General features: G+C 39.3%; 3 protein-coding genes across 3 annotated transcripts; 1 reads left to right on the top strand and 2 right to left on the bottom strand.

Annotated features, from left to right (window-relative positions):
• The first annotated feature begins 12,448 nt into the window (after positions 1-12,448).
• Positions 12,449-14,729, top strand: LOC147304599 (uncharacterized). The gene is made up of 6 exons (XM_086279451.1): positions 12,449-13,102; positions 13,197-13,242; positions 13,470-13,561; positions 13,750-13,860; positions 13,998-14,286; positions 14,374-14,729. Exons 1-6 carry the CDS (start codon positions 12,555-12,557, stop codon positions 14,587-14,589), a joined length of 1,302 nt encoding a protein of 433 aa, XP_086135577.1. The 5' UTR covers positions 12,449-12,554; the 3' UTR covers positions 14,590-14,729.
• A 192-nt stretch (positions 14,730-14,921) lies between these two features.
• Positions 14,922-17,102, bottom strand: LOC147304598 (uncharacterized). Its single transcript, XM_086279523.1, has 6 exons — positions 17,008-17,102; positions 16,745-16,907; positions 16,501-16,604; positions 16,261-16,405; positions 15,672-15,795; positions 14,922-15,278 (listed from the first exon to the last, which is right to left on the bottom strand). Exons 1-6 carry the CDS (start codon positions 17,100-17,102, stop codon positions 14,980-14,982), a joined length of 930 nt encoding a protein of 309 aa, XP_086135649.1. The 3' UTR covers positions 14,922-14,979.
• On the bottom strand, positions 17,050-19,649 carry LOC147304597 (uncharacterized). The gene is made up of 9 exons (XM_086279452.1): positions 19,454-19,649; positions 19,264-19,339; positions 18,851-19,122; positions 18,567-18,644; positions 18,216-18,257; positions 18,063-18,136; positions 17,656-17,697; positions 17,184-17,389; positions 17,050-17,104 (listed from the first exon to the last, which is right to left on the bottom strand). Exons 3-8 carry the CDS (start codon positions 19,094-19,096, stop codon positions 17,275-17,277), a joined length of 597 nt encoding a protein of 198 aa, XP_086135578.1. The 5' UTR covers positions 19,097-19,122; positions 19,264-19,339; positions 19,454-19,649; the 3' UTR covers positions 17,050-17,104; positions 17,184-17,274.
• Positions 19,650-20,573: the final 924 nt, after the last annotated feature.

Below are 20,573 nucleotides of genomic sequence, written 5' to 3'. Positions count from 1 at the left end.
CACCATCCTCACCTGACTCATTCTTTGGCTAGCTCTATCTTATGTCTTCTAATCCTGAACAGCAACACGAAAATAGAATGTCCCGGCCACATGTAACGCGTTACTGTAATCTGATTACTTTTTTCAAGTAACGAGTAAAGTAAGGGATTACTATTGCAAAAACGGTAATTAGCTTACCGTTACTTTCCCGTAGTAACGCTGCGTTACTGTGTTACTAAAACCGTGATTTTTTGCGAGAATGTCTCATGACAGTGACGTAAGCGAGTGCGCCGTTAGTGACAACAGCTGTGTGCAGATCAACAGTGGATCATATATCGATTGTGGGAGAGAGTATGAGCGTGCAGCGTTTAAAGCGTGGAAGTACTGACCTTACTTTGAGTTTGATTCCATAAAAAGTGACAAAAACATTAACGTCCATTGTGCGTGGGAAGAAAACGTCTTTTTACAGCGAAAAAACCCCCTAAACTTCCAAGCAAGCACCGAGTGCGCAACGACGTAATGGGAAATTCACAGAGAAACTTGCGGATTCTTCAACTGACCGCGGCACACCTGCACCAGGGTAAACCTCCGCCTACCGCAGTCCTGCTTTACAGGTGAAAATAGAGCAACAGGACCGCTGAGTCTTTGACTTTATTTATTTTCTGCTGTGTTTTACTTGCATCTATTTGAAAGAGTGAGTGTAAACACACAAAATATTTTATTTTATGTGCTGGAATGTGTAGAAAATAGATTTAAATGTTAAACTAATTTATTCAAGTCAGAGAATGTTGCATATAATTAAATTTTTGCTTGATGCATAAAGTTAAAAGATTAAAACTGATAAAACAAGTTAAAAAAAAACTTTTCCATTTGATTACATTTTGTATGATGGATTATGTAGAAAAAGTAGAATTGGGCTGAAAGATCTATCGCTTTATCACCTCTTCAGGTTGTAAATCGTGTTTTTAAAAAGTAACTAACTCTTCCACAACATGCATTTATCCTGTTTTCCTTCTCTCACCCCAACTGGTCTCGGCAGATGGCCCCGCCCCTCCCTGAGCCTGGTTCTGCCGGAGATTTCTTCTGTTAAAAGCGAGTTTTTCCTTGCCACTGTCGCCAAAGTGCTCATAGGGGGGTCATATGATTGTTGGGTTTTTTCTACTGTATGTATTATTGTAGGGTCTACCTTACCATATAAACCATCTTAAGATGACTGATGTTGTGATTTGGCACTGAATAAATAAAACTGAATTGAATTTAATACCGTATTTCCCAGACTACAAAGCGCACCTAAATATTAGCCGCACAAGCTAAAATCAGGGGAAAATCCTGTTTTGTACATACATTAGCCGCACCTGACCAAAAGCCGCAGGTGTTTCAATGTTGACTTATCATATGTAAGAGAATATGCACAAAGGGAATTGTCAGGAAAGAGATGGCTGTTTGGAGACATCACTTTTATTAATATTTTGAAAAACAAGTTATGGGTACATATTTGCACATGTAGTACATAACAATAACCTACAGCACACCAGAACAATAGATTCGGCCTACCTTTTAGGCTCAGGTGCAGTGACACAGCTTTAACAAGAAGAAAAGTCAGTCATTCACCACCATCTTTCTCTTCTTCCTACGCACTAAAACCACCAAAGTCCTCTTCTCCAGTGTCGGATACAAACAGGCTCATGATGGCTTCGTCATCCACTCTTCTTCTCTCATTCGTTGTCACTTTCAAAACCAAAGAAATCCTCATTGTCAGTGTCAGAGTCGAACAGCCTCAGAAGGGCCGTGGCGGTGTCCTCCTCTCCATCATGCAGCAGTCCAGCCCTTCAAAATCCGTTGGTGATCGTGGATGTTTTCACACTTTTCCACGCTGTCAGAATCCACCGGTGGAGTTGGGCATAACTTGCTTTTTGGGCATAACTTGCAAGTTTATCGCCGCTCATCATCCACGACTCCCGCTGAACGCGTAGCGCTACTTTGAAGTTTGTTTTTCGCGCTACTTCGTACGTCACTACGTTGCCTGGCGGACGGACATGTGACTAACATACCACTCTTGAACCCCGATCCTTCCGCCAGGCAACGTAGTGCCGTACAACAGCGGAACACACAAAACAAATCGTCTTACGATATGACAAAAATCACGGACAATCCATAGAAAAGCCGCACCTGACTAAAAGCTGCAGGGTTCAAAGCTTGTGCAAAAAGTAGCGGCTTATAGCCCGACATTTACGGTAATTTTTCCTGAGATCAGCTATGCTTCGTGGCTTGCCATCAAGGTATTTTGCCCTGATTTAAAATGTTATGGTAGCCACAACTTTAATTAAAGTTACAGTAAAATTTAAAATGTCTTTAAATTTAAATGTATTTACAACATAGAATGACTTTGGCATGATGTCTGGATTGCAGTCACTAGCAAGTACCATGATATTCTTCACTGATTGGATAGGGATGACCTGCTTGACTGTTGCCATTCATCTCTTTAGAGTGTCCACTACATCTTTGTCCCTCGACCCCAGGCAGATCTTGAAAACCTTTGTAGAAAAAAAATATTAATCACCTCAGGACAAAAGGAGGTCTCACACCTGAACATCTCTGGTGGTCTACAAGAGGTGGACGAAGGCAAGACACTTGAGTTACCAGATCATAAAAAGATTATTTTTTTAAAAATTATTTAAGTGTTGAATTTGAAAATATTAGTGAGCAGGTAACTGTTGTCTTCTGACATTAACAAATTAAATACTTGCATTCAGATTATGGTACAGAAAGCCCACACATATTTTTTTCAAGAATTTTTTTTGTTATACGGTTTAAAATTTGAGTTGATGAGTTTGTTATGATTCCAGGGTGGTTGCAGCTGTTAATTCTTTTTCCGTGCAATCCCTAATGCATTTTAGCACATCTGGTAGATGTTGCTGGTGATTTTATTCATTCTTGCTTTTTAATTACTACTAATCTAAATTACTGTAAGAATAAAATTAAAACAAAGGTCACCTCTTTTAATGGTTCAATGTAATGTATATGTATTTAGAATGCTTACACAAAGGAACATTACTCCAACAAGTACCTTTTCTGGATTAATGAATATTATGCGTTTGTGGATTTGAAGGAGCTTCAGGATCAAGGCATTGACTGGGAGTGTGCTCTACTGCAAGATTAATCTAACAGCTCAGTTGTGGTTCCTGAGGTTGAGTGCCCACTGGATGAGGAAGCCCTGGAAGGACATCAGAGAACAATGAATCCTTTGGAACATTCCAAGTCACACAGTCGTGACCTGCACATACGATTCTTGCAACAGGTGTCAAACCAACAGTGACACCTAACATGTACTTGAAAGCCAACACTGTTCAAAGTTCTCAAATACTCTCCTTCTTTGCTAAAACATTCAGATTACAACTATACAAGCAAACAAAGCACTTGCTTGGTATCTCAAAATCATTTAGTTAAAACTAAATCCGTTGAATATGTTTTTACTGCAGTTTAATTGTTATAGTTAGTTAAAACTGCAACAATTATTCATGAAAGTGGTCACATGGTTAGGATGAACTTCTTCAGTAAGAAAACTATGCCGGTAATTAGTCATAGGTGAACTTCAACCTACAGCTGCATCTGTAACTACAATTTCACAACATATTTAATGGAAGGGACTGGAAATTACTTAAAACACAGCCAAAAATCTGAACTATTATTTTTAATTGTGATGTCCAATGCCAATTGCGTAACGGTCCTCATTGAATTTATACATTAGGACATCTTTCCCTAAAACAGTAAGAGTGATGTATGCACAGGGCATTGTTGCTCTGTTTCCATATCTGGAAGACCCATATTCACAACATGGATATGTAAGTAAAGGGGTCCTTGCAACACATAATTGCCCACAGAAATGTTGATAGCATCGTCAGTCTGCTGGTATTTAATTATATAGGAACATAACTATGATCCAGAGAGGGGTCTAGGATACCTTGCGAAGGGTTAACTGATGGCACGGCCATAGCTGGACTGGCCATCGGCCATTTGCTCAGTGGCCCTGATGATTTTCTTTTTTTTTTTTTTTGTAATGGTATAAACAATGAAAGGTGTTGGATTGGCCAGATGCTGGCCAGTGTGTAAAAATAACTCAGTTGTTTGGTGGTGGCATCGCGGAGCTTCCACAGATTCAGTAAAATGAACAAGTGGTGGAGGCCAGCAGGTGGAGGAGGGAGATCGGAGGCAGGACGAGGAGAGACCTGAGGCGGCCGCCGGTCCGAGTGTCAGGTGAACTGAACTTCAGGTAAGAAGTTATGACCTGCAGTCTGGCTGGGTCAGATATAAACCAAGTTTAGGTGTAGTTTATTTTCGTTGTGCTGACTTTTTACAGTCAGTTACAATAACTTGTACTGCGTACTAGCTAGCATGATGGAGTTTCTATACAGCTGAGTGGGTGCTTTGATTTTACTGATGTTGAAATTTATTAAATTCATAAGGTTAGTTAGTAGAGTTGCCAACCGTCCCATAAAAAGACGGTATCCTCCCGCATTCAGAGAAATTATTTCGCGTTTCGTGTTGAGCTGAGAGGGGAGGCAGTTTGTCCCGGACTTCAGCTAGAATGAAAAAAGACACAAAGGTGGAGTTATTCTCTGTCTTTGCTGCACCGCTGCCTCTTCTTCTCTCATTCTCTCCCCTTTTTCTCCTGTTGCTACTTTAATCATGAAACTGATCAATGATCAGCTGATTGGCTTTTCTCTCTTGTTTGTTTATCGCCCACTTTGCACCAGAAAGAGAAAACCGCCGGATGTCGCGCTAAACAACAGCAGCACTTTGAAGCTTGATCAGCTGTTGTTAGAATTTATTTAATATTAATTTCTAGTATCAACTGATGTTTGCTGGAGCCTCAGCTGTAAACCTACTGGTCACGATATCGGTTTGGATATGTGGTGAGAGGGAAACATGAAGATGAAACCAGGAGATGTCCTTACTAAATCATCAGAGCTGAACAGGTGATGGAGAAACAGGTTTACCCTTTAGGTGACATGAATGAGTTGAAGGGAAGTTATCAACTGTTACTGAGAGACAAATAACACCAATATCATTTTCTAAGTAGCTGACAGCTGGTAACTGTGAAGGGGTGGCTCTAGCAAAGTTTTGCCAGGTGGGCAGGTAGGGCATTAACATGGAAAGGGGGGCACAAAGAAATACTTTATTTTCATTTAAAATGTCTGGCTGTTATTAAATAATTATCTGAAGCTTACAACCAAAGTTTTTATCTGATGTAAAATGAATAGAAATCATACATATACCAACAAGACAGCGTACATCACTGTCACAACAGCTTTTGTTTTCATTCAAAGGCTATATGGCTTTAATACCTGGTGGGCCGGTTTAGTCAAAATGCCCGGGTCGATTTTTTTGTCCCAGTCCAGCCCTGGGCACGACACGCAGTGAATTAATCTGAGAAGGTGCATCAAAAAATAAATGGCCGCGCCAGCGGTGCACATCGCAAATCAGACACATTAGTTGTGCCTCTTCTTAATGACGGTATCTTAACTAACAACCCCAACTACCAGATTCAACTTGTAATTGGCTAAAAATAACTTAGCCTACTGGTAAGAGGGATGTTGTTAGCTTTCCACATTCCGACACTTCAAAAGCTTCAGGAGCTGTCTGCTCAACACAGCATCAGCACCACGGAGATACACGGATACATCCGTAGACTCGAGACACAATGCATTTTTGGGACTTTCAGGTGTTTGGACCAATGTTTTATCTTCTGATCAAACCAGAAATCTTTAATGAGCAGCTGGATTTGTCTCGCATTAACTGGCTGAGTTAATGCCAGTTAATGCAACATCAAAGCAGCTGGAATCCACAGCTGTGCGTGTTCATGGAGCTGCATTTTCACCTGCTGGACATCACTACCTGACAAGTTTAACTGTCTTCAGAACATTGCAGAGACCTTATTGACAGTATTTGGCTCTACATATCTGTGTGAGCAGATTTTCTCTCACATGAGTCCTCAGGTAGCCGTCTGAATGCTGGACACTGGGAGACCTGTGTGTCTCAGTGGGAGACCAGAGATCACATTAACATGTGTATCTCTGAATTAACAAACATGCCATATTGGCCCAGTTTATTTTTCTTATCATTGTTGTGAGGAGACCATAAATAGACATTTGCATTTTATGTTGTACAGTTCATTTGCTGTTATGGATAAAAGTGTCTTTTTTTTGTTTCAAATAAAGCTGATAACTATTCGCTGATAGCTGCCAACATCTGCGAACAAATATAATTCTATAAAGTGGTTCTATATAGTGTGTAACTGTTAATATAGAGCATTATTAAATTTATTGCTAATGCAATCATATGGCACACTGACCTCTGAGGAAATTTTAGAAAGGTAGCCGACCCCAGATTTAGACTGATGTAATTTGTAGGCAGGAGTCAAAAAATTGTTTTTTCTTAAGTTGTTGGGCTAGGGCATGGTCGATCCAGACCCCTCACCCCAGATGCAGCGTTATCAGAGGAGGATGTGAAAGCAGCTATTGCTGTTTTGAGAGACTCAAAATAAGACACTATCTGTGGGAACATGAAAGCTACCTTAATTTATCGTCATTCAGTGGTCAGTGATGAAAAGAATGCAGCAAATGTCTTAGTCTTCCCACAGTTTGTGGACACACCAGGACTAGTAAGTCATCCTAATTTGTTGAATGACTGAAATATATCATGCAGCCTGCAGTGTCACTCATCACTCCCCTCTATGTATTGTATTTTTGCATTACAGATAGAACAAGATTTCAGACTCCTGTTTGGTGAGGTCACTGCCAACAAATGCTTGGAGAGGTGGCCCATCGATTTCAAAGCAAAGGTTGTAAAGGAAAGCCATGGACTTCTACCCACACTGAAAAAAATGTTTTTTTGGCCCTGTAATTATTATTTCAATTAGCTATATAAATTTTACAAAAAAATACAAATTCAGTGCTATTACTTTAAAATAGCAGTTTTTCTTGTAGTGCATTACTTGAGGATTGTTTGTAATTATGTGTCCTCAGTTTTGTATGTAAATTGAATCATTCGATCCAAGTAATATTCACTAAACCAATTGGCTTAATTAGTTGACATTTCCAAGTAAAATGTAATGGAGTGACATCAGTGAATATGGCCACCTTCTCTGCATTCAGAGCATGACGTCAAAGCCCCTCCCCACATTTGAGCGGTCTTTCTTCAGACATACCATGGTCCACATTTCGACGGTTGGCAGACTTGACGGAAACGGGAAGAAGTGGAACCATGAATGTAATTTTTAAGCGGAACAAACTTTGTACGTTCCTGTTGGCTCACCTACTTAAGTCAGTTTCTCCGCACTGAAAGCAGCTGCACTAGCAAATAGTGTATTTTCCTGCTAGACTTGCTGACTAACTTTCCTGGCAGGAGGTATGTCCATAATTTCCCACAGCACTTTACAGCTTAGATGGCCACCCAAACAACACACGCCTGCTGCCTTAACTAACGTCTTTATGAATAAAACGACCACGGTTGCTGCACCGCTGCCATGAGGTGTATTTTGAAAAAAAAATTTCACTCGATTTCACTCAAGTCTTCATATTGACCTGTTTTAAATTTGACACCGAGCTGACATATGTAAAAAAAATAAAAATAAATTAATATCATTGTGCATCCTTGAGTTAGTAGAAATTAGTTGAAAAGCATATAAATAACCTTTTTTTTTTTTTTTTTTTTACAGAACATAGGACCTTCTGACTGCTAATTTGAAGTCCACAAGGTAAGATCAAATTAGTAACGATTAGGTTTAACTTGTCACATAATTTCTTTGTGTGGCAGTTTGGTTTAATTTTGAGATGGTCAATTTGTCTGTTTAAGGTGCCACAACATGAGATGGATGTGTAAGATATGTAGCTTTGAGTCAGAGAAGAGGTTGGGATTGTTAAAACACTACAGACTAAAGCATGGAAATGGTGGTCGCAGCCAGTCAGTCCCTTGTCTTCACACTGATTGCCCTTGCTCGTTTAAAACATTTAATGCCCTTAAGACCCATTTGTCTTGACACCATGTGAAGATGGTCACACAAAGTGGACCTCTTTCATTTACTTGTCTACTTTGCTGCTCTGTTTTTTTTTAATTCAGAGAAGCAGTATTTTGAGCATCTTAACAACCACTTAAGGAAGTTTGAAGTAGTTGCATGTGTCTTCAAAAACTGCAACTTCAGTACAAATATTTATTCCACCTTTGCTACACATAGACACAGAAAACACCAGTCACACACCCTTGAGGATTTTAAAACTGAAGTATTAAAAAGCAAACCCAATGAACCCATGTTTGCTCAGGATGAGACCTGTGTGGAAGAGAGCTTAGAGCTTTGGGATGGGGAACCACAGGAGTTGTCTCAAGATATAAAAGAGAAATTTGGCCATCTATTTTTAAAGTTAGAAAGCATGTTCAATGTCCCAAACAAATGCATTGATGAAATAGTAGATGAGCTTCAGTTTATATCCACCTCTGCATCTGGTCCACTTTTAAGAGATGTGGTGGTGTCCACCTTGAAAAGCCATAATTGTGATCTGGATCCAGCCATTATCTCAGATTTAGTGAAAAATCTTTGTGAGACACACCCTATAAGTACTGCCTTGGGGACAGGTGGCCCTTTCACAACTTATTACAAGAGAAGAGAATTTATGAAGAAGCATTTTTCAGTTGTTGAACCAGAAGAACACATACTTGATAATTAAAAAAAAAGGGCAAAACCTTCCAGTATGTCCCAATATTGCCCTCCTTGGTGCAGGTCCTAAGTAAGTCTTTTCAAGAAAACACATTTGAAGGTGAAAAAAAAAACTGAATATGACTTTAAGTACCAGACATTTCGTGATGGATCTCACTATCAAAACAACAAGTTTTTCTCTGTAGAGGAGAACAGAGTGAGTCTCATCCTGTACGTTGATGACTTTGAGGTATGTAATCCTATTGGGACATCTCGAAAAAAGCACAAAGTCACAGCTGTCTATTGGGTGTTGGGAAACATTCCGGTGCAGTTACGTTCCACATTGACATCAATCTATCTTGCAATTCTGTGTAATTCTCATTCCTGCTAACTTTTCGACTCAAAAATCAGTAGGGGGCAACGCACATGAAAATTGGTGCTTATTACGTCTTTTGCCTCTGATTATAGGTTTAAAAGTACCCCAACAAGAGCCTGTATGGCAGTTGCTGATGACACTGAAAGACATTGTGGACCTTGTCATGTTTCGAGCCCACACTGAAGAAAGCATTTGCTATCTTGACAGCATCATTTCAGAACACCGAAGCAGATTCCTTGATGTTTTCCCCCAACATAAGCTCATTCCCAAGCACCATTTCCTTGAGCACTATCCTCAGCTAATTCGGGAATTTGGCCCCCTAGCTGCCCTCTGGACAATGAGATTCGAGGCCAAACACAGTTTTTTCAAGAAGGTGGTCAGACACACTGGTTGTTTCAGGAATATTTTGCTGTCCCTTGCAAATAAGCACCAGCTCATGGTTGCATATCATCAATCACATTCTGTCAAACCATCACTTGCAGTCACAAAAACAACAGAGGTCTCTTTAGATGTGCTTAAGGATGATCTAAAAGACCTGGTGAAATGCAGATTCCCTGCTGTTACAGCTGTGTATGTTGCCAATAATGTGTGCAGTTTAGGCACCAACTATGCAGTGGGAATGTTGTTGTGTTGTGGTTCCACTGCAGGACTGCCTGACTTTTCTGAAGTGTTACAGATAATGGTGATTTGTAACAAACTGACTTTTTTCGTGAGACAACAAAATACATGGTACAATGAACACCTGAGGAGTTATGAGCTGGAGAACACAGGGAGTGTGCCGTTACTTGAGCAAAGAGAGCTTAAAGATTTTTATCCTTTGGCTTCATACACCCTTGCAGGAAGACGCCTGACAACTTTAAAGCACCACATTTGCCTATACTTTTGAAATGTGAGGAGAGAAGCTTGTGAATAAATGTCTGTGTATTTCTCTTCTCTGTTGTTGCAGCTTCTTCCTGTTGATATGGCACCCTCAGCGAAACTGCGGATAATTTTTGGGGAGGATGATGTCCACAAACTACTTTTACCTGCAGGCATCCCAAGCACACTTCAGGACCTCAATGATGTTCTTCAAGAGACATTTGATATTACAGGACCATTCACTATTATGTACCAGGACATGGATTTCGACGGTCAGTTCTTCACTTTGACCTCGATTGAGGAAGTACAAGATAAAGCTAACCTCAAAGTAGTAAAAACTGAATCAGTAATCTTGAGTCTCACTACTGTGGACATGTCAGAAGTCGAATCTCCAGTTCCACTATCTACCGGAGCAAGCTCCTCCTAATCTGTATGCGACACAATCCTGTTGTCCTCCCCAGATGAGAGTGGACCATCCTACAGGTTTAAGCCATGGCCATTTAAGTTTGAAATACTTCTCTTATGATATAGACCTTGCACTGGAAGCAGGAAAGCAAGCTTATGAAAATGATGGCACACAGCGAACGTTGTTGTCCAGATTGGACGGGTACACCACCAAACTCCTGGAGATATTTCGAAGGAAGGGCGGGACTGCAGGGACCAAAATAAAACCAATGTTGGACTCACTGAATAAGGTAAAATTTTAAATTATTTTTATTACATAATCTAATGGAAAAGATGAGGTCATACACACTGAGAATGTATCACTCTTATTTAAAGGACAAGTTTGTTATTTTAAACTTAAAGCTTTGTTTTCAGATTGTTTATGATGAAATCGAACGATTTTGATTGAAATTTGGACACATGCTGCTGGCCCGAGCTTTTTTGGTTTCTGTGGTAGCACACCCCCACCTCCACAATGGCTTCATACAAAGACGTGAAACTCACCGAGTGGTCAGGGGTGTTCACTGATATGTTCACACACAAATCGCTGCAAAAATGCTTTCCAACAGGTGTTTTACCATTTGTTGTAAAACTGTGGACCTTTTTTTTCAAACGCCTCACACCTGTACATTCTTCCGCCGAGAGCTTGAATAATAGAATAGAATAGCGGCGGACTAATACCGTACATCACAGCACATCTAATACAAGTCAATGGAGTTAGACAAAAACTACAATAAAAACCAGTTGGAAAGTATCTTTTGCAGCGATTTTTTGTGTGAACATATCAGTGAACACTCCTGACCACTCGGTGAGATTCACGTCTTTGTAAATGACAGTTTTATGCGTTTTAAGAAGGATTGTTCCAGTGCACCTATGAAGCCATTGTGGAGGTGGGGGTGTGCTACCACAGAAACCAAAAAAGCTCGGGCCAGCAGCATGTGTCCAAATTTCAATCAAAATCATTCGATTTCATCATAAACTGAAAACAGGGCTTTAAGTGTAAAATACTGAACTTGTCCTTTAATCTGATCAGTGTCTGTGTTGGCTGAAACTGTTCTCTTGATCCTGACACTGTGGCCACAATTAACAATTTATGCACATGATTGTCTCTACAAGTGTATACAAACCTGTCTATGGGCAGAAATCTGTGCCATCAGAAACTGAAATTGAATAAGTTAAATTTGAATTTGAATTGCTCAGATTGAATCTGAATTGTAACTTGAATAAATGCTTTTGAAAACGGAATTTGAATTAGTCTAATTTGAAATTGAATTTATGGTTTGAAAATGATCATCACTAAATTGAAATTGAATTTTATATTTTGAAAATCAATTCGTTTGCTTTGAAACTGCATTTTATCCTTTAAAAATTCAGCTCTCGAATAATTTCAGTTTCACTTCTCACCATTCAGTTTCAGTTCTACAATTCAATTTCAGTTCCAAAATTCAGTTTTTTGGAACTTACATCCGGTTACGGTTCTTGCGTAATCGCGCGCAGAGTAATCAAACTTCGTTTTACTAGCGGACCGCAAGTGGCAATCTACAACATCTTGAGCTGGAGCTGGAGCTGGAGTAATTCTCCTGAAGACATTCGTGATGTCAAATGACCAGTTGAGAAACGCTCAGGTTGGTAATAAATGTATTACATGTATAAGAACAAGCGTCATGTTAACAAATAATACCCGTACAGTAACGTTTATGTGTGTTGTAGCTGTTAGCTAAAAACGCTAATTTAGCGTAGATTGCCCTGGGTTCAGCGTTGACAAACAAATATGAAAGACAGCTTTCAATAGAATCCCAAAGTTGTCATCTTGTAGCCCTCCGGAGTCCTCCACACTTGCAGAGGCCCCTACAGTAGGATGAAGGAAAATTTACAGGCTAGTTTCAGGTGTGAGGAAGTTGCAGGTTTCCTGAAAAGCACTATTAATTAATTAAAGTGCTTGAAATCCATGAAACTGTGCTTATTATTGTTAAATTCTTGTGGATTTAAAATGTGAAGGCAACGTTGATGGTTTGTAATGGCCTTAAGTGACACTTATTATTAACAGTTATCTTAATACTAAATGACGTTGTATTGCATTTCCTTTTTCAGAATATATTCGTGCAGGAGTGCTTGTCCAGATTTAGGCAAAGGCTGGAGTATGTCCTCAACAACGACCCTCTTGACCTTGATTTTCTGGAGTACATTGTGACCCAAGAGAGGACTTTCATGAATGCACTGGAGAATGCTGACCTTCCTGCTGATGTCTGCGAAGCTATAGAAGAAGTGAGCAGCTTGTTACACCAGCGAAACAACCCTCCCCCCTTCAACTCTGTGGTACAGATTATTGGTCCTTATGGGCGTTTTAGGCTTCAGGTCACAGAGAATCACCTCCAAAGTCTTCTTCAGCTTGGTCTACCTGCCACATGTGTAGCAGACCTTCTTGGTGTCTCAAGACGTACCATGTACAGGAGAATGCAGGAGTACAACATGTCAGTTAGGAGTCTTTACTCTACCCTATCTAATGACGCTCTTGATGCCAAAGTGAGAGACATTAAATCCAGACTACCTCATGCTGGATATCAGATTGTCAAGGGTTACCTTCAAGCTGCGGGCCACCGTGTACAGTGGAACAGACTAAAGGCATCAATGCACAGAGTTGATACAGAGGGCATCTTAACAAGAATGTCAACTTTGGGCTGTGTGGTTCGGCGAAAGTACTCTGTTCAAGGCCCACATTTCCTACAGCACATTGACACCAATCATAAATTAATTAGGTTTGTTTTGGCATAGAAAATTAAATGACTAACATAATTCTGAATAATTTTATCCATCAGATGCTTTATGCTTTGCTTGTCTTTTCTTCACCAGATACAACATAGTGATATTTGGCGGCATAGATGGCTACTCTAGGAAGGTAAGTTGCCTACCCAAATACAGCACATATTATTAAATCCACAAAGACTTTCTCACATCTTGTTATCTTTTCTCTCTCCGCTTATGTAATTATACAGCTCACATATTTTGATCATATTGTGTATTATGACAGTTTGCACACTCTTGTCACATGTCCTCCTATAAACATTTTGTATATATGTATGAATTTTTAATGTGGTGGTGTTAATCAATTTTCCCCCGGTTTAGATTATGTACCTTAATGCTGCATGTAACAACACAGCCAGCACTGCACTTGATTTTTTTCTGGACGGAGTTAGAAGATTTGGATGGCCTTACAAGTGAGTAATTCTTCGTTAAATTTATTCTGGAGTTTGTCTCATGATTTGTGTTTGCCATGTTTAACCATGAAATGATCAGGATTTCAGTGCTGTATATAAATTTGCAAGTGTGTCAATCATGTATTTGAATAATTTTTTAGTGTATTTTGTTGTTTCAATACTTATTTTTAAAATCTTATATGGTACAGAGTGAGAGCTGACCAAGGAGTTGAAAATGTCAAGATTGCTGAAATGATGTTCACTGTGAGAGGCACAGGATGTGGAAGCTTCATAAGTGGAAAAAGCGTGCACAACCAGAGGTAATGCTTGTAAGATCTTAAATGGCATAACATTGTTATTTCATCATGATTGACTCCAGCTGAATTGCTGTTTGGCTGTCCTTTGTTAGTTTTTGATTGACCTTTCAGACCTTTTCTGTATTTTTTTTCAAATGTAGAATTGAGCGCCTATGGAGGGACGTTTGGACAGGGGTGACACACATTTATTATGATGTACTACACAGCTTGGAGGAAGATGGATTTCTTAACATCTCAGATAGTCTTCATCTCTTCTGTGCCCATTATACCTTCCTCCCAAGACTCAAGGGGGATTTGGCCAAGTTTTCTGCTGGCTGGAATGATCATTCCATCAGGACAGAGCATAGCCTTTCACCAAACCAGCTGTGGGAACTTGGGATGCTGCAGCACCCCATCAGAGAGCCACAGAGATATGAAGAAAATTTGGCAGTTGAGTATTAATGGCAATGTTTTGGTTTTATTGAGTGCTATATGTAGATTTTTAAAATCATTTACATATGCGCTGCTTTATTTCAGGAAATCCAAATTGAGAGCATTGATTGGGAGAGTGCAGGGCTATCCCATCATAACAACCCAGGTGTTTTGGTGCCAGAAATTGAATGTCCACTGAATGCTGAAGATATTGAATCTCTACGCCTTTCCATAGATCCTCTTGTGCCTTCATGTAGTTTTGGAAGAGACATTTACCTGACCACACTCTCACATGCTCTTCACCTACATCACCATCCATGAAAGTTGCAGCTTGGCCCATCAGAGTAAAATTATAAGAACATGTTATTTTACAAACTGCTAGTGATAGTTTTTCTTTTAAATAATCCCTTTTTCTAAGAAGAATAAGAACCTCTCCTTGTTTTAATGGTAATTTTCATTTTCTTACTTTCTGTTACACTCATGAACCCAAATAGATACTCACAAGCTGACACAGTCAAATGGAGGAGGGAATGAGATCAGCAAGGACTATATTGACAAAAACTTTTTTTAAATAATAATTTCAATGGCAATAAACAGAATGCTTAAACTGTAAAACAATAATAAAAAAAACATCAAGCAACACGCAACGATTTCTTTGTTTTACTAACATTTCATGGAACAATCAAGATGTCTGGCTGGCTGATTATGCTCCTAAATATGAAGAAATGCCTGACCATAGTGGAACGCGTTTGTCATCACATGCTTGAACTCTTCATAAGTTTGCATATGCTGAACAGGTAGCTTGACTGTATTACTACATGCTGTCACGGTTGGGTAGCAAACTTCATGAGCACCATACTGAATATGGCATGAGTGGTTGAACTGCACAGAGACTTTGAAGTTCATCTTCTCATCTGGCAGGACAGGAATGTGGCCTTGTCCTGTGAGCCACTGCAAGAATGAACTTGGGGAAAGGATGACTGGACGGTCACTGGTCTCAGGCTCTTCACCTTTTTAAAAAAAAGACAAAGCAGTCATTTAGATAAAATATTAGATACTGTTTACCTGTAACTTCACAAACACAACTTAAAAACTTAATTACTGACAAAGAGTGAACAAGCACTCATAGTGTAATCTACAGCTGTGGCCAAAGGTTTACAGAATAAGAATTGTTTTCACACATTTTGCTGCTTTTGTTTTTTAATATCTTTTTGTAAAACGTTTTCTGAAGTGTACTCCAGAAACGTCGGACAAAAAGATCTAAAAACACTAAAGCAGCAAACTCCATGAAAACCAAGACTGGCCATTCTCTAAAAGTTTAGCCATTCCTTACATAAAATCATGATTCCAAGTTTAACACAGAAAGACAAAATACATTGACAGTAAACTACATGTGCACTTACGTGATTCCAGCGCTTGCAAGAAGTCCTGTAGATGGTTCATAATCCTCATTTCCACCTGTTCTTTGTTGGAGCCCTTCTCGCTGAACTCAGGATGGCATGTTGCAAAAACAAAGTCAGCATCAGCCTGGTAAGAAAGACAAAGAAAATTGTGACTTTATCTGAATCAAGACTTAATTGTAATTGAGATCAAGGACCTATTATTTTGTCTTTATTCTAAGTAATTGTATTCTTTTGTCACGCATAAAGACAGGGACATAAAACGTCTGTCTCATGCTGCTTGCTAGTTCTTCTCATTTAATCTTATAACTTTGTATAGATCAAGTCTCTTTATAACTCTGTAGGTTACATGTAAATAATCCTTGTTAAAAGGGATTTTTTCATTGCTCCTGATGCCTTGTGTTTGCTCTAAACGGTTCAGGAATATTAAGCAACTTAAGACAATTTTGAATATTCTTTTTCCAGTGCCACCATTAATTACATTTTCTACTATAGGACTTGAAGTATATACTGTAAAGTAAAGATAAAGAGCACTTTGAACTGCTATTCACAATTACAAGTGTTATCCCTACTAAAGTCAACATTTACTCACCTTAACTTCCACCCCTGGGACAAACAGCGATTGGCACATGTTTTGGTACTGCTTCAGTAGATCAGTAAGACCATAAAGGTTGAGCCCATCACGTAGCTGGGAGAGGAGATGCACCAACCGAAGTGTGGCGTGAAGAACAACAGCACTGAAATGCAGAAAGGAAGAAAAAGTCGCATGCTGCTAAATGAAAAAATTAAAAAAAAAACTTTTTTTGGGGGGGAAACAGTAAAACAGTTTTACCGAACAATTTCTTCTTTCTTTTCGACATTAACAGGTCCATGATAGCCACAACTCAAAATTTCATCAGTGAGTTCTGTCATTTTATCTTCTGTTGCCGAATCAACCTTAAAGGACACAAACATACACATTAACATGACCAATTCCAGAGTCCTATAATTTGCAAATAACATAAGGGATGGTAAAATCTGTGCTAAACATGTAATTCAAAACACTGTATAGCAGTGAAACCTTTAAGACTTCATACCTGGGAGATAACAGAAGTGTAATGATCATCACAGACATCCTCATTCCTAATGTTCTCAATCTGCAGCTGTCCACTACACAAGTACTGGTAACACCAGTCTTTGAGGCAGCAGGGTGGTGGCCCACCTTGCGCCAGACTAACTGCCCAAATTTCACCAGCACTACTGTGAGAGGAGAAGAGATAAATAACATCAATCAGGTAATTTCCAATGCGTGTGTGTGTACACACAACTGCGGACCCCAATGCATGTGAGAAAGGCCTACCGGAAGTTTCCTAGATCGAGATACAGCAATGAATATTTGGGAGCCTTCCCAGTCTGGTCACCCTCAAATAGCCGTTGCTCCAAGCCTGCAACCATTTCTTTTAACACAAATAGTTAGTCCGGTTAAGTAGCCATTTTCACTCCTATCAATTTAGATCACATTTTAAATACGAGTACCTGTGAGGAATTCTTTCCGTAATGCCCCTGTATCAATTCCTGCCTCTCCGATGAATGTGACCCTCAGCTGATTTGTAGGCAATGCCTTTTTTTACCTCTTCCACTGTGCAAGTCCCCGCTCCACCATATTGGATCTTGAGACAGTGATACGGAATTCTTCCTCTGTATTCACAGCAGTACTTATGGCCTGCAGGATTTCATCCAGGCTAATGGAGAAAAACTCGCAATTACAAACATGATACTGGAAACCATGTTGTGTGTATTCATGTGTATTCGTTAATGTCTTTTAGGTTTTCAAACTGAATTGTGTCACCACTAGCAGTATGTGACTTTGACCTAACAGAAGAAGAAAATGCAGTGGACAGGCTAAGCCTTTAGGTAGCTGGATTCCTTTACACAAAGGGTACTTGGCAGAAATTGTTTGAAAACCACTGTACAGAGCATTGAAGAAAGACTACTGATGTGTACAAACCTAGAAATGCCCATCCTTTGTTGTGAAGGTAGGTTTGCATTGCTGTAATGAAAAAATGCCAGAGTAAAAACAACATCACTTGACCTCAAACATGTACTGTACAAAAGCAACAAATAAAACAATACCTTTACAACTTAAAAACTTAAAAGAGAACTTCTTCAACCGTGTTGTAATAACTTCTGTAAGACTTAAACAATTAAAAATGTTACGGCAAGAATGACAAAACCTAATGCAAAAAAAAAATAAAAAATTATAAGGATCAAAACCAAAGTATAACATACATGGCACAATCACTAACAAAGCATAAAATGCTGTCTATCAAAATATAAATTAATAGGTGGAAAGCAAAAGGCTTGTAGGGAAATTCTCAAACATACGTTGGAAGCCATATTAAAAGACTGCATTACCTCTCACAACACTCGCTTGCATGTGCCTCCACCTCATTCTGAGGAAATGTCTCACCGCAGACAGGGCACACAATCTGTAACAGGAAACAATATCAACGATAGAATCAATAATGCCTCAAAGACAGACATTAAACACGTTGCACTCAACATTACCTTTGCAGTTGAGGACAAAATAATGACATCTTCCTCCACATCCTGTCAAGACAAGCAAAGAAAGGGGAAAAAACCAGCAACTTTAAAAGAATGGAATTGTGATGTGATTCCATACATCTGATTGTTGCTTATCTGTCAACTTTCATTACAAATACAGCTTACATGGGCTACCCACTTTAAATATAAGGAATAAATCCAACCTCTAATAATGAACCTCTTCAACTTGGCTATTGTAGGACACTTTAATCAAACTCAACTTTCTCCCCATTCAATGTAAGGCATCATATTTATGTTCCTGTCTTTGTCATGCACAGTCAAATAGATAAAGGTTAAAGGGGTACAAAACTTCACCTTTAGATGTGAGTTAAGTTGATCGTCTTCTGTATGTGGTATGGGATGTGGTGCGTCCTCTATGTCTTCATTACAAGTCTGATAAAGGAGAATAGCAAGTACAAACTTAATAAATTACCTACAGAAACACAAGCAAGTGTAGTGACATCCACAACATTGAACATGAAGCTCCTGACTGATAAAAACATTTTCAAAACACGTTTCAGTCATTACGTAGTTTTATAGGACAAAGCTACATGTAATGTGATCTCCCAGACTCATCCATGCAACGGGACTGTACACACCTCCTGTGCATTAGTATCTGAAGGCTGACATGTTTCAACATGCAGTGCTAAGAGTTGAAGTGGGTAGCTGGTTTGACATGAGTGGCACATCGCTTTTGGCATATTGGAGAAGGAGCTAGAGTCAGGAGGCAGCGGCTGAGTGTCTAGCTCTTCCTGGATTGGAGCAATGTAAAGGATGGTCTTTCCCCCAGCACTTGCATTTTTTAGCAGTGACCCAGTATATCCACTGTCCTCAGGAGGCACCATATTTAGTTTCCGAGAACCCCATCCACCTGTCGAGAAAAGTGAGTGACTCAGTACTATTCAAAATGTGGCAGTACACATTGCAGTGCATTCATGGTCATGATATCATCAAAATTCTTCTATAACTATCAATTCAAAAGTTGGAATGGCCATTAAGAGGTTTTTTCTACCTGCTCCCTTGTAAATCAGCCAGCCCCCAGAAACACTTTCCAGTTTTGGATACAGATCTTTGAGTCTTGAACATACCTTTGAAATAAACCATCGGCCACCAAATTAATTGACTCTGAATAAAGAAAAACACTTGTTGATCGTTAACTTACAACAAATATATTTTCCTGTCAATGTGGAGCAGTACCTTACCTCATCATGACTGTAGCTGTCAGGTATCAGTGTAGACCTACGTCCCAAACCAGCTTGCAGATGGACAAATTCTTCACTGCCTTTTGGAGTAGACTGAGCAAGCTTGGGTAAGAGATAAAAATTAAGTTGTATCTCTTTAACTGGTGTGAATTGGTTGGCAGGCCCTCGAAAGCACCGGCGCTTTGCTTTGTTTCCATAAAGAGCAGGAAAAGACCTGTGAAGACATGTTATAAGTTGATATAAAATAATACAATTGTACATCTGAACAAGTTATGGGTATTGAGAACTTAAATGAGTAAGTATAAGGAACAACAAGTCTGACAAAGGAACAAATACAACAAGGAACCTAGTCATTTCTGTGTGGACACTTGGTCGGCCATCTCTCCCTCTATCCTGACTCGTTTCCTGTCTGCTAGAATGACACAATATTCAGAAGATGCATCACATAATTTTATGCTAACTAATTAATATAGTACAACAATAAAACACATGTCAAATGATTCAAAAGTCATTTGGTAATCTGTGCATGTGTTGTTTGTGTCTAGCTTCACAAAACCTGGGAGGCTCTTGGTGAGTCTGAACACTGGGCCGAACAGTGGTAGAAGTTAGTAAATTTAGCAGGTGTCTTGCTGATTTCTGAACTGTCTGCCTGTCAAACACAAGAATTGAGGAGTACGTTAAAAGTACTGTGTATTTAATCATACACTATGTAACAGAAAAGTTATATATCATATCACACCGAAGTGATCAGTAATGATCCAGACACTGATGAGTGTTGGACTAAATATACACTGTAGCTAAGGGTTTTAAGTAAGCTAAAGACTTGGGATGCTGTGTGAGACATAAGTAAACCCAAATGGCAATGGTTTTGACATTCTTTTGCACGTTTTCCTACTGTAGGGGCCTCTGCAAGTGTGGAGGACTCCGGAGGGCTACAAGATGACAACTTTGGGATTCTATTGAAAGCTGTCTTTCATATTTGTTTGTCAACGCTGAACCCAGGGAAATCTACGCTAAATTAGCGTTTTTAGCTAACAGCTACAACACGCATAAACGTTACTGTACGGGTATTATTTGTTAACATGACGCTTGTTCTTATACATGTAATACATTTATTACC

Source organism: Aulonocara sp. 'chitande type north' Nkhata Bay, linkage group LG22 (genome assembly GCF_057382095.1).
Source record: "Aulonocara sp. 'chitande type north' Nkhata Bay isolate Kocher_YH1m ecotype deep benthic linkage group LG22, A_spYH_male_GT1.1, whole genome shotgun sequence".
NCBI classification, from domain to species: Eukaryota; Metazoa; Chordata; class Actinopteri; order Cichliformes; family Cichlidae; genus Aulonocara; species Aulonocara sp. 'chitande type north' Nkhata Bay.
Note: the sequence above shows the minus strand (reverse complement) of the source record. Positions and strands in the feature narration are given on the sequence as shown.